This window comes from Theropithecus gelada, chromosome 1 (genome assembly GCF_003255815.1).
Source record: "Theropithecus gelada isolate Dixy chromosome 1, Tgel_1.0, whole genome shotgun sequence".
In the NCBI taxonomy this organism is placed as follows: Eukaryota; Metazoa; Chordata; class Mammalia; order Primates; family Cercopithecidae; genus Theropithecus; species Theropithecus gelada.
Genome location: NC_037668.1, coordinates 80547180 through 80560965, shown reverse-complemented (window position 1 = coordinate 80560965; position 13786 = coordinate 80547180). Strand labels below are relative to the sequence as shown.

The 13786-nt window shown below is 48.1% G+C and overlaps 1 protein-coding gene across 2 annotated transcripts in view; it reads right to left on the bottom strand.

Moving 5' to 3' along the window:
- Nucleotides 1–231: 231 nt before the first annotated feature.
- Nucleotides 232–13786, bottom strand: part of SHISAL2A (shisa like 2A) — a 35180-nt gene continuing 21625 nt past the window's right edge. Inside the window, exons 3-5 of one of the 2 annotated variants that reach the window (XR_003115414.1) lie at nt 10102–10281; nt 1768–1930; nt 232–860 (exon numbers count right to left, since the gene is read on the bottom strand). Coding sequence is in view for 1 of the 2 variants with exons in the window: in XM_025355093.1 (XP_025210878.1) it covers nt 12126–12376 (251 nt within the window). In the remaining variant the exon portion in view is untranslated. Of the gene's footprint in view, nt 861–1767; nt 1931–10101; nt 10282–12100; nt 12377–13786 lie in introns of those variants that run through there. The other variant, XM_025355093.1, reaches the window with a different exon arrangement.

Sequence of the window (13786 nt, the reverse complement as noted above, 5' to 3'; positions counted from 1 at the left end):
TGCTATCTGATTCAGCCTCTGAATCTCCAACATTCCCTAGCTTAGTGGCTCAGTGCCCTGTAAGGGTCCAGTAAAGATCCAATTGGTGGTTCACACCTGTAATCCCAGCACTTTGGGAGGCCAAGGTGGGAGGATCGCTTGAGCTCAGGAGTTCAAGACCAACCTGGGCAATAAGAGAGGCCCCATCTCAAAAACAAACAAACAAAAAAAAGATCCAGTTGGCTGCTGGTACATGGGCTTGTGTCACTTTTATTTCATACTGAGCCACTTCTTCCTTTCTGACTGTGCCCACCCTCCTTCGAGATCTGTCTCAACTGCCCTGCAGGCTCAGGACTCGGGTAGACTACCTTGTCCATTCCTGTGTCTTCAGTGCCCGGTTCAGGGTCTGCCCAGAGGGCATGCCAACCCTAAGGCTTAGTCAGGGTAGCCTGACTAAGCTCCTGGCCAGAGGCCTGTCTGCAGCTGAGGCTCTTAGGGCTGGAGTTGAGCTTCTGGAGCTGTTAGGCTGAAGGAGATTCAGGATCCCGGAGGTTAGTCAGGAGCAGGGGAGGCCAGATCATAGTTGGGGGAAAGGTGAGGCTTCATTACCAGAAGAACCTGATCCAAAGGCTAAATTCAAGAGCTGGGGTAGGGCAGAGACTGGAGTTCAGAGTAGGAACAGATGGGGAGGAGTTGGGGTAAGGGCTGGTCTCCTAGACGTTCACTGCTCCTTTGCTCCACACACTCATTCGTGTGGCTGACATTTGCTGAGGCCTCCTCTGTCGCAGATCTGTCTGTGCCCTGGAATTAAAGTCCATAATGGGGAAATGGACACATAGAAAATGACAACCCAGTATGATCGGGGCTATGACACAGAGAAGCTGTGGGAGACCAGAGGAGATCCCAACTCAGCTTGGGAGTCAAAAACAATTTCCTAGACGAATACTGTCTGAGCTGACACTGGAAGGAGTCAGGGAGGGTTGGAGGGCATTTTCAGATGGGAAGGCTGCCTCAAAAGCCAAAGTGCATGGAAATTTCCCAGTACCTACCTGTGGGCCTCAGATCAAGGCGCTAATCACAGACTGTTCAGTTCTTTGGGCTACACAGGTTTGGTCTATCCAGGTCTAATTACCTTCAGACTTCCCCCAGCTATTCCAATAACCCACAAATTGAAGTCTGTTGCAATCAATTGCAACCAGGAGAGGATAACTGCCTCTTAAAATGTGGAGACATTTCCTGATTTTGAGAGAACAGAATTTTCTGGACGTGCAAAGCCTGCTACCTCCCAGCCACTCCGCTGCCATGGCCTTTCTTCTGGGCCCACACATTAGCTAGGTACTCACCCCAACAGCTGGGTGGGCCATTTACTCCCGGGGTGACCATCTCAGTTACTTCAACTTTAAAATGAGCTCCATAATGGTGTGGGGAATGCTTACTAAACTGGGTGGCAAGAGAACTGTATTCAAACCATGGAGGCTTCACCGATGGCACTGTGTGAGGTTGGGCAGGGCATTTCTCTCTAGAACTCAGCTTTCCTATCAGTGGAAAAGCAGAAAGGATGCAAAGGGGCTAGGATCTCCCTGCCTCGATGGTCCATGTCTATGTCAAATGCTGGATGTCCTGTTTTTGGCCTGCTTCTTTGAAATAGAGGCCATGTGAAAGAATGGATTCTGGAGACAGAAGATTTAGATATGATTCTGGCTCTGACTTGCTTTGTAAGTCTGAGACAGCCATGAAACCCCCTCTGAGCCCCAGTTTTCTCATTTGGTAAACTGAGGTAATACCTACCTCACAGCGTTCTATGAGGCTCCAGTGAGCTAAAAGCAACATAATGATGACGATGACAATGATGATGATGGTGGTGGTGATGATGGTGATGATCTGTCTCCACGACAGTCAGTCTCCTGGAATGAATTACAATTGTGGTTGTTGCCAGGAAGTTAGGAACCAGCTGCAGGGTCATAGAGAATGTGAACAAATGTTTGAAAGACTTCCCCATGGCGGAGCAAACATTCCCAGCAAGAGCTATTACTGAGGGGAAAAGAGGAATGAACTCGTGCCAACTAACTACGCCCATTTACTTCTTTCATTCCTGCAAGGCAGGTGTTCATGCACCTATACTAGCTGGGTGACCAGTACATAAACCTTTCAGAGCCTCAGTCTCTTCACCTGTAAAACGTAATATTACCAGACTCAAGATTGGTGAAGGCTATAGTGGACATTGATTGCTCTGGGCCACCCAGCATCCAAACACTCCCTATTTGGAGGAATTCCAAGCTATGTGGGAGCTAAAGGAGGCAGCAACTTCTCTTGACCCTTGTGGGCTTGTGACTGGCCAACTTGACGCCCTATATGGGCTCTGAGTCTGGTGGCAGTTAGCAGAGGGGCAAGAACAGTCAGAGATTACTTCAGGTGGCTGCAATGCGGCTAGAGCCTAGCAGTGCAGTGGTGACCAGCAAGTATCTGTGTGGCTAGAGGCAGAGTCTGTCCTAAATACATAGTTACCATGGCAGGACTTTGGTTGTGCCCAGCTGCCCTTGATTCTCGTCTAGCTTTGTGGTCTCCCTGTCATTTCAGTGAGACATCCAATAGCCTTCCAGTAAAGTCTCTTTTTGCTTAATTTTGCCAGAGGTGGTTTCTGTTGTTTACAACTGAGAATCCTGACTGGTACAGAGTAAACCCCATAACATGCCAGACACAATGCCCAGCATATAATAAGCACTCAAAAAACTATAGACACACACACACACACACACGTGTGCACGCGTGTGCACAAAAACAAAAGTTCAGAGAAGTAAAATGATCTGCCTAAGGTCACACAGCAGGTGGTGCTATGGGGCTGGACATGGACATCTTGGTGGTACACTGCATTTAATTAATTAATTAATTAGAGACAGAATCTTACTCTGTTGCCCAGGCTGGAGTGCAGTGGCGTGATCTTGGCTCACTGCAACCTCCGCCTCCTGGGTTCAAGTGATTCTCCTGCCTCAGCCTCCCAGTAGCTGGGACTACAGGCGCCCACCACCACACCCAGCTTATTTTTGTATTTTTAGAGGAGGCAGGGTTTCATCATGTTGTCCAGGCTGGTCTTGAACTCCTGACCTCAAGTGATCCCCCCGCCTCAGTCGTCCAAAGTGTTGGGATTACAGGCGTGAGCCACCGCTCCCAGCTGGTACACTGCATTTAAATCCCTTCACTTCACTTCACAACACATTGTAGAACACTATTATTAACACATTTGTTCGTTAAGTCTCCAAACAACCTGGTGAGTCCAGAAGGGCTGGGATATTCTCTTGAGAAAGAGGAAGGCACTAGCTTAAGGTAACCCTGTAAATAGTGGCAGCCTAGAATCATGGTCTCAAGTCCACAGCCCAGGGCCGGTGCTCTGGTCGTATTCACACATTTGAGCTCACACATGCACATGGTGCTACATTTTATGAAGCAGCTCCGTCTGAATACATGGCTACCTGGTGCATTAGCAACCTGGGGTGAGTCAGCAGCTGCCTGTGAGGCCATCAGGGAGGGAACACCATGTACCAGAACTCGCAGAAAGGAGTGCTTCTGCAGCTACCATGTGATCTGGGGTACAGGAAAGTCGGGGGGATGGTGCTTGAGAAGCAGGATGGGAGGGAGGAGGGGACGGGTAGAGTTATCCTAACTTAGGGCCTCCTCTGGTGCCCCTAATGGGCCCACACTTATCTAGGGAGGTTTTGGTTCCTGCAGTGTTGGCAAAGTGGCTTAATTTGACTTAATGGAAGAAAAATGTGTAATGAATATGGATAATGCATACAATGAGGCCCCAAGGAAGGCTGGCTGGAAGAAGGGTGATGAGCTGATGATAAGTCTGAATGATAATCAGGCTGTAGCTCCAAGGGTGAACCCAGGTAGAAGACATCGGGGACAACTGCTCCTCCCTAGGGGACTGGGATCCTCCTGCTGACCTCCGTCCCCATCCTGCCCTGGCCTTCAGAGCTTGACCTCCCACTTGGATAGAGTCAGAGAATGTCAGAGTCACAGGATTCTGGCTTCACAGGATTAGAATCAGGCTCAGGATTCCAGAATCACAGACCTTTAGCATCACATATGTTAACAATAGAAAATTTCAGAATTGAACAATCTGACAATGGAGTCCCTTGGGAAGAAATTTAGGCGATCTTTCCCCAACTTTCATTTAATAACAATAAATAACATCTGTTAAGCACATCACAACTTCCAAAGTCTTTCGCATCTGTACAGACATCACATAGGGGTGGGTGGTATTATACCTTCAGCTTAAGTATTGTGCAGAAGATCAAAATGGGCTGGCTGGCGGATTGCTTGAGCCTGGGAGTTCGAGACCAGCCTGGGCAACTTGGCAAAACCTCATCTCTACTAAAAATACAAATATTAGCTAGGCATGCGGGTGTGCGTCTGTAGTCCCAGCTACTCGGGAGGCTGAGGCAGGAGGATCACTTATGCCGGGGAGGTCGAGACTGCAGTGAGCCGTGATTGCACCACAGAACTCCAGACTGGGCACAGAGCAAGATCCTGTCTTAGAATAAAAATAGCCCAGGTGTGGTGGCTCACACCTGTAATCCCAGCATTTTGGGAGGCTGAGGTGGGCGGATCATGAGGTCAGGAGATCGAGACCATCCTGGCTAACATGGTGAAACACCGTCTCTACTAAAAATACAAAAAATTAGCCGGGCATGGTGGCGGGCGCCTGTAGTCCCAGCTACTCGAGAGGCTGAGGCAGGAGAATGGCGTGAGCCCGGGAGGTGGAGCTTGCAGTGAGCCAAGATCATGCCACTGCACTCCACCCTGGGAGACACAGCGAGACTCTGTCTCAAAAAAAAAAAAAGAATAAAAAGAATAAAAATTAAAATAAAAAAATAAATAAAATGGGCTGGTCTTGCAGGACAAATGCTATTTTTCATATGCCAAGGTTTTCATACCCTTGTCTTCTGTAGTTATGTAAACACTTCTATTTGGTGTATGTTCAAATTCCGTGTTGTGTAAATTCTGCATGGTCACGTATAGTTTTTCAGAATGCATTTTGGCATATTGGAATGCTCAAAAATATGACTATCATTGTTGCATCAGCATAATCTGGGCTGGTACATTCTGCGATAGCTTTTTGGCAGGTTTTACCATCCAGCACTATTTTCAGTTCACAAAGGACTTAAACAACATATCCAAGAATAGATTTAAAGTCACTAATGTAAAGACTGAACTTCAAGTTACTTCAAGGGTTAGTCAGCACATGTTCTGATTTTCTTTTTTTCTTTCTTTCTTTTTTTTTTTAGACGGAGTTTTGCTCTTCTTGTCCAGGCTGGAGTGCAATGGCGCAGTCTCAGCTCACTGCAATCTCCGCCTCCCAGGTTCAAGCTAGTCTCCTGCCTCAGCTTCCCAAGTAGCTGGGATCACAGGCATGCGCCACCACGCCCGGCTAATTTTTGTTTATTTAGTAGAGACGGGGTTTCACCATGTTGGCCAGGCTGGTCCCGAAATCATGACCTCGGTGATCCACCCATCTCGGCCTCCCAAAGTGTTGGGATTACAGGCGTGAGCCACCGCGCCCAGCCACATGTTCTGATTTTCTCAGAATAAAAAGTTAAACTACCAAAGATACGGAAAGAAGAAAAAAAGGAAACATAAGCTTTGGCGGATAGGAGAGAATAATGAACGCCACACAGAGGGGTGGTTGCGGGGAGGGCGGAGGTGGTGCTTGGAGGGAACCTGTGCTTGGGATTCTGCCAGTAAAGGGCTGCGAGGGGCCTGGGGCAAATCCCTCACACCTCTGGGTCTCAGTTTTTCCCTATTTCAAATGGGGATAATAATTCCCACCTTGGGGAAAGTTCGGGAGTTGATCAGCCCGGGAGGACATCTGCAGCCACAGGACAAAGAGCTAAGAGAGATGGCGAAGGGGGAGGGGTGTGGAACCGCAGGGAGCTGCGAGGGGCTTACGGCTTCCATGGTAACGCACCGCAGCCAGGAGAGAAGGCGGGGTCTGAGAGCCCGGAGCTGGAGGTTTAAAAGATGAAGGTTTCACAATGAAGCTCCCTCCTTCCCGGAGAAAAGCCTCCTTGGAGATAAGGCTGGCTGCATGACAGCAGCCCTCTGGACTGGACAAGCAGTGATTTTGCCCTGTGCTTGAATAAACAAACCATAACACTTTCCACACTGTATATAACTGTCTATTTAAGGTAGCAGTCTTCCTCCAGTAGCCTGAGAATTCCCTGAGGGCAGGAATTATGACTGATTCATTTCTTTGTTCCTAGAGCCCAGGACAAGACCTGGGCACACAAAAGATAGTGTGTTGGTTAGGGGACTATGGCTGAAGGTGGGGCTAAAGACATCTACTCGTCCAGAGCCCTCGGAGCCCTAAGGGGTACTCTCTTTAAAATATAAATTCGGCGGGGCACTGTGGCTCACACCTGTAATCCCAGCACTTTGGGAGGCCAAAGTGACAGATTACCGGAGGTCAAGAGTTCAAGACCAACCTGGCCAACATGGTAAAACCCCGTCTTTATTAAAAAAAAAAAAAAGCCAGGCATGTTGGCAGGTGCCTGTAATCCCAGCTACTCACGAGGCTGAGGCAGGAGAATCACTTGAACCTGGGAGGTGGAGGTTGCAGTGAGCTGAGATTGAGACGTTGCACTCCAGCCGGGGCAACAGAGCGAGACTCTGTCTCAAAATAAAATAAAATAAAATAAAATGTCGATATGATAGAATGCGTCCTCTAACTGGATGAGACCCTTCAAGTATTGACATGGTCCATCAAGGTCAAGTTCAACCCCCACTTCCTCCGTGAAGGCTTCCAGACTGTTTCTTTTCTCCCTCCTTAGAATCTTTGCAACTCTAATGGTCCTTACCCCCTATCTTGGCATTTGTTTGGGATCTCTCTCTGACTGTTCTCTAGGTGTTTCATGGGTCAAACCTAAATAAGGTCTGAAGGGCGGGTTGCAGGATTTTTTTTGAGACAGAGTCTTGCTCTATCACTCAGGCTGGAGTGCAGTGGCACAATCTCAGATTACTGCAACCTCCTCCTGCTGGGTTCAAGCGATTCTCCTGCCTCAGCCTCCCGGGTAGCTGGGATTACAGGCACCTGCCACCATGCCTGGCTAATTTTTGTATTTTTAGTAGAGATGGGGTTTCACCATGTTGGTCAGGCTGGTCTGGAACTCCTGACCTCAGGTTATCCACCCTCCTCGGCCTCCCAAAGTGCTGGGATTATAGCCATGAGCCACCATGCCTGGCCGTATTCTATTCTAAGGGCTTGTCACAGTGGTGGGCCCACAGCGTGTCTTCAGTCAACTCTCTCGGTGGCCGGGCGCGGTGGCTCAAGCCTGTAATCCCAGCACTTTGGGAGGCCGAGACGGGCGGATCACGAGGTCAGGAGATCGAGACCATCCTGGCTAACACGGTGAAACCCCGTCTCTATTAAGAAATACAAAAAAAAACTAGCTGGGCGAGGTGGCGGGCGCCTGTAGTCCCAGCTACTCGGGAGGCTGAGGCCGGAGAATGGCGTGAACCCGGGAGGCGGAGCTTGCAGTGAGCTGAGATCAGGCCACTGCACTCCAGCCTGGGCGACACAGCGAGACTCCGTCTCAAAAAAAAAAAAAAAAAAACAAAAAAAAAAAAACCCAAAAAAAAAAAAAAAAAAAAAACCTCTCTCGGAGTGGGTCATCTGCTCTGGGTGGCCTTGATCCTGTGAGGGATGGAGAAGGTATGCAAGGAGCCCTTCACACCCCTGTGAGTGTTCCACACACGAGACTTCCCAGGTGGGACCCAGGGTTCTGGGACTAAGCAAGGCATGGAGCTCTCCTGGGCTGTGGCCTGCAGCCTGGCTTTGGCTGCCTTGTGCTCTGGCCCCTGAGCCAACAGGCACAGACCAGGAGGAGCAGTGTCACAAGTCAGGCAGTAGAATGGCCTCCCCCTGACCGGAGGACAGATGTCTAGGGCCTGAGTCATTTCTTGTGGACACATGAGCCATCACTGTCCTTTAGACTTCTGAAGGATCTGCAACCTAAAGGCCCCCAAAGGCAGAGATCCTGAATGGCAAATTTCACTTCAGTGTTACAGAGAACAGGGAGCAAGTGCTCAGAAAAGGTGTTGTTGAGTTCCTTTCCATGCTTGAAACCCTTTCCTGTGGCTCCCTTTTGCCCTCGGGATAAAGACCAAGCCCCTTAATATGGTAAAGGCTTCAGGACTTGGCTTATCTACCCTTCCAGCTTCATCTCTCACCATTCCCACCTTGAATCTAGTGTCTACCCAGACTGAACTACTTATTGTTACCTGAAAGAACCATATGGTCTCTCTTGGCCGTGGGTCTTTGGGTATGCTGTTCCTTATCTTGTACCAGAGACCTCCTTTCACCTGTCAGTGAGTCCTTTTTAACCAGTAATTGCTTACACCAGGAGGCCTTCCCAAAGTCTTTGGCTGGATTAGGGATCTTCTGTAAATGCCTGTAGCCATGAGCTTCTTGAAGATAGGGATCAGGACCTCATTTAGCCAAGATTCTGGCAGAAAATCATTGTCAATCAATATTGAATGGACAAACAAATGTGAACGTCTGAGGAAAAACACCTAGCAGGAGAGCTGTAAAGGGGAGTGGAATGTTCTAACGTTTCTGAGTTCCAAGATTCAACATTCTCTGATTCTGGGCTGAAGATTCACACTCAGGCTCTCCTTCATCCGGAGCCCACTCTCCAGCTAGCTCCTCCGCCCTGTGCCCTCTGAGTGTTTGTTCTCAGGCAGGCACACACACATGTTCTGAACATAACCGGGAAAGCAATTTACAAGAAATAATTGCCGGTCGATGTGTGCTTGGGAGCAGCGGTGAGCTCAGACTATTTCTGTCTGCACATCAGCCCACCCAGCTTCCTCCCACTGCGGCTGCCCTGGGGGAGGGGCTCCTATCACACAGGGTGGGCAGTTTGTTTCTAATGCAGGACCCAGACTAGCCAACCCCAGTGACAGCCGGCTCTGAGCCTTGATTGAATTCAAAGGAGCTGTTGGGGGGCAGGGAGGAGCTTTATGAGGCCTAGGATGTGTAGGTCAGCAAAAGCAGCACGCACATTCCCTTTCTCCACCTGTTGGGGAAATTCTACCAGGTCTTCAGGGCCTTGCTCAGTGTGCGGTCTCCCCAGACCTCTCCCGCTCTGAGTCCTCAAAGCTTGTCTTTGTTCTTACAGAGCCTGTTGTGCTTAAAGGGTGGTCTCAGACCAGCATCATCAGCATCACCTGGAACTTGTTAGAAATGCAAATTTTGGGGACTTACTCCTGACCTACTGAGTCAGACACTGGGGTGGGAGGCCAGCATTCTGTGTTTTAACAAGCCCTCCACCTAGCTAATTCTGATGCAGCCTCGGATTTGAGAACCACTGCCTTAGGCTGCGGATGACCACTTGAGTGTTTGGAATGCAAACAGCATCTCCCCCTTCTGACTGCGAGCAGCCTAAAGGCGAGGGTATTATCAGATTCTTCCCTGAAACCTCCCAGTCTCCCTTGTAAGGCCCAGCACAGAAAGTGTTCAGAGAAACATTGGATTTTTCTGATGAGGACACCAAGGATACCAAGGACAGAGAAGGGATTCATCCTGTGAACGGTTGCACAGAGCGTCAGGGACTAAACCTCTCAATATTACCCAGCCCCACCCCACTACATATATACAAGTACCCTAAGCTAGCTTGCTTGCTTGCTTGCTTTCTCTCTCTCTCTCTCTCTCTTTCATGGAGTCTCACTCTGTCACTCAGGCTGGAGTGCAGTGGTGTGATCTCGGCTCACTGCAAGCTCCATCTCCCGGGTTCACACCATTCTCCTGACTCAGCCTCCTGAGTAGCTGGGACTACAGACGCCCGCCACCAGGCCCGGCTAATTTATTTATTTATTTTTTATTATTTATTTATTTATTTTAGTAGAGATGGGGTTTCACCGTGTTAGCCAGGATGGTCTCGATCTCCTGACCTCATGATCCATCCGCCTCAGCCTCCCAAAGTGCTGGAATTACAGGTGTGAGCCACTGCGCTCGGCCAGCTCTTTCTATAACAAGTACCTTGCAGTTCCTGAGCCACACTGGCTCTCTCTCACTGTTGTGAACAAGCTGTATTCTGACCATAATGTTTTCTGTTCCTGTCTCACCTGGAAACTTTGAGTCATCTTTGATGATTCAGCTCAGACATCATTTCTTCCTCCCTAAAGCCCCATGAAGGGCCACCACTGGGCCTCCTGGCCATTTGTGTGCCTGCCTTGTCCTCCACATGAGCCCCTTGAGGGTGAGAACTGTCTGATTCCTCTTGTTTCTGGCAACCTGCACAGGTCCTAGAATAGAATGGACACCACTAAGTGTACAGTAAATGGACAAGGGTGCTGGGTTTTGAGTGCTGAAAATAAGCTGGGTGCAGTGGCTCACACCTGTAATCCCAACACGTTCAAGACCAGCCTAGGCAACATAGCAACCACCTGTCTCGATAAAAAAAATTTTTTTAATTAGCTGGACACAGTGGCAAGCACCTGTAGTCACAGCTACTTGGGAGGCTGAGGCAGAAGGATTGCTTGTGTCAGGAGTTTGAGGCTGCAGTGAGCTAGTCTCCACTGCACTCCAGCCTGGGTGACAGAATGAGACTGGCTCAAAAAAAAAAAAAAAAAAAAAAAAGAAGAGTGCTGAAATAAAAGAACACACACACACACATACCACCACCACCACCATCAACAACAACAACAAATGAAGCAAGACCAGAACCAAAATCTCTTGACTTCCAGCCTAGAATACTTCTGTGGGTGACTCACCCTGTCTTGCCACCCCACCATGTACCCTTTGGCTTGGCCTCAGGCACAGGTATCTAAGAGTGACTCTTTCACTGTTGCCAAATCCAGCAGCAGGTCATGTCACTGTTTGAAATGTCAAGAGCTGCTTTTGGTGGCTGCTGAGTTGCATCTCCACAGCCCTTGTCTTGCATTCCCAAGATGAAGCCTAAAAGCCATTGCCAAAGTTAGGAGAGCAGCCAGAAGGGAGGGCTGGCAGTCAGCATCTTGCCCTAAGATTCCTTTGCGATCAGATTAATAATAAAAAATGTTAATAATAATAATAATAGCTAACACATAGTGCCTTCCATTTGCCAACACTTTTCTATGTACTTGCATGGACTTAGTAATTTAGTCCTTCCCCAAGCTCTATGAGGAAGGTACTACTATGATTCCAGCTTATATAGATGAGAGGACTGAGGCACAGAGGTTAACTAGCAAGTAAGTGACAGGGGCAGGATTTTAACCAGGCATTTAGCTCCAGAGTTTTTCAGTATTACATAGTTTACTGCTATTGTCCATTTGTAATTTAAAAAGTCTTTTAGCAGGATTGCTATGTTATCATCCGTTGGTAATTTAAAAAGTCTTGTAGCAGGCCAGGTGTGGTGGCTCACACCTGTAATCCCAGCACTTGGGAGGCCAAGGCAGGCAGATCACTTGAGGCCAGGAGTTCAAGACCAGCCTGGCCAACATGGTGAAACCCCATCTCTACTAAAAATACAAAACTTAGCCAGGCATGCTGGCACACACCTGTAGTCCCCGCTACTTGGGAGGCTGAGGTGGGAGGATCACTTGAACCCAGAAGGTGGAGGTTGCATTGAGCTGAGATCATGCCACTGCACTCTAGCCTGAGTGACAGAGTAACAGAGCAAGACTCGTTTCAAAAAGAAAAAAAGTTTTCTAGTACTTTAACGTTTATGAAGTGAGTTCAAATCCATCACCTCACTGAACACTTGCAATAACCCAGCAAGGGGACCGAAGCTCAGGAAGACAAGGGACTTTATCAAGGCCACACAGTGACAGGGCCCACGCTCTGGAGCCTGTATTCAGTTTGATAACCATTCATTCATTCATTCATTCTTCTTTTTTGTGATGAGGTCTTGCCCAGGCTGGAGTGCAGTGGCGTGATCATAGCTCATTCGCATGGAGTTGTTACTGATCATTTTTTCTAGGAGTCATGTCAAAGTTCCTTGGCCCACAATAGGCCAAGCAGAGCAGTATGGCAGGGTCCACAGCAGGGCTGGGTATCTTTGCTAGGAAAAGCCCTCATTTATCCTGCTAGGCTCTAAAGTCCCTTCCCACTCCCACCTTTCACTGAAGAGACTCCAGAAGGGGATGGTGTGGAGACATTTATTGAATGTTTACGGGACTGGTCCACGTGGGTCAGGGTTGGGTACAGAGGCTTCCTCAGGGCTGCCTGGAATGTCACTGGTGGTCACTGTGGCCATGAAGCAATGATGGAGGAGGCGTTTGGAGTTCACAACCTGCCCCTCATTGCTCTCCAGCTGTGGGTTCAAGCAGGGGTAACTCTGCCGGAGAGGGCTCACTCTTGGCACTTCTGCCGCCATGCCTGTGTTCACACCTTGGCAGTCAGGAGAAACCTCTTCAGGGCCTGGAAAATAGCAAACTGAGGGTGTAGGGCTCTCTTCTTCCCCATCAGGATCACACCCCCCAGCTGACTTCTCTGGTGCTTACCTTGGGGCAGTGCATTGTGGTCAGAGCCTTAGAAGCATCATTTGTTTAACATGTATTTATTAACAATACACCACATCATGCACTGACAGCTGTCAGTGTTGCTCAAGAACTTGTAGTTTGGTGGAGGAAACAGACAAGAAACAATCGTTAAGAGCTATGAAGACTTGACCTTCACCATAACCCTATGAGGTAGGTACTATTAGAAATCCATTTTATAGATGACAACACAGGATTACCACACAGCTAGTATGGAGAAGAGTGCTGGACATTTTATAAACATAGATTGTTCTCGCTTTGAGAATAGATTCCATGCTTCTCTTTGTCAAGTGACTTATCTTCTCTCTTCCTCTTAAATCAAAGCTTGAAAGGAAGTCCACTTGGCCTTATTATTCTCTACCTTCCGTTCACAACTTGTTCAGCTGCAACTTGCTTGGTTCTGCCCCCACTATACACCTTCAAACTATTTGTCACTAAACCCATGGTCACTTCTAAATCCTCATCTCCCTTGACTTATCAGAAACATTTAACATTATTTATTTATTTTAAATTTTACTTTACCAGTTATAGGTCTCTGATTCTTTTTTCCTTTTTCTTTTTTTAATCAGGAGCATTTGACACAATTGAACATTTCTATCTTTCTAGATAAAATTGTATCAAGTGTTCAAGCTAAAAATTCGAGTCATCTCTCACACCTTCTATCTCAGCCCTTTCACAAAGCCAGGTCCTGCTGGTTCCACCTAATAGCCATCTGCAGTATCCACCCATTTCTCTCCATCCTCAAGGCTACCACCTTAGGTCAGGCTTTCATCTTCTTCTGCCCAGACCCCTGGAACAGCCTGCAGTGGGGGCCCCTCCATCACGTCCTCCATGCTGTAGCCAAAGAGATCTAAGATCTTTCTAAGATCAAGTGATCTTAGAAATCTATGTACTAAGTGATCTACGTACTGTTCTTTCTGAAAGCTTTCAATCTCTTTCCATTACCTGTGCTCCTTGAGATGGCATCTCATTGTGGCTTTAATCTGCACTTCCTTAATGACTAATGAAGTTGAACATATTTTCATGTGCTTATTTGCCACCTATATGCCCTTTTAAAAAAAACTATTTTATTTTGAGATAGGGTCTTGCTATGTTGCCAAGACTGGAGTGCAGTGGCTAGAACATGGCGCACTACAGCCTTGGCCTCCTGGGCTCAAGTGATCTTCCCACCTCAGCCTCCTGAGTAGCTGGGTCTACGGGTGTGTAGCACCATACCCAACTTTTTTTTTTTTTTTTTTTTTAGACACAGGGTCTTATTATATTGCCCAGGCTGGTCTTGAACTCCTGGGCT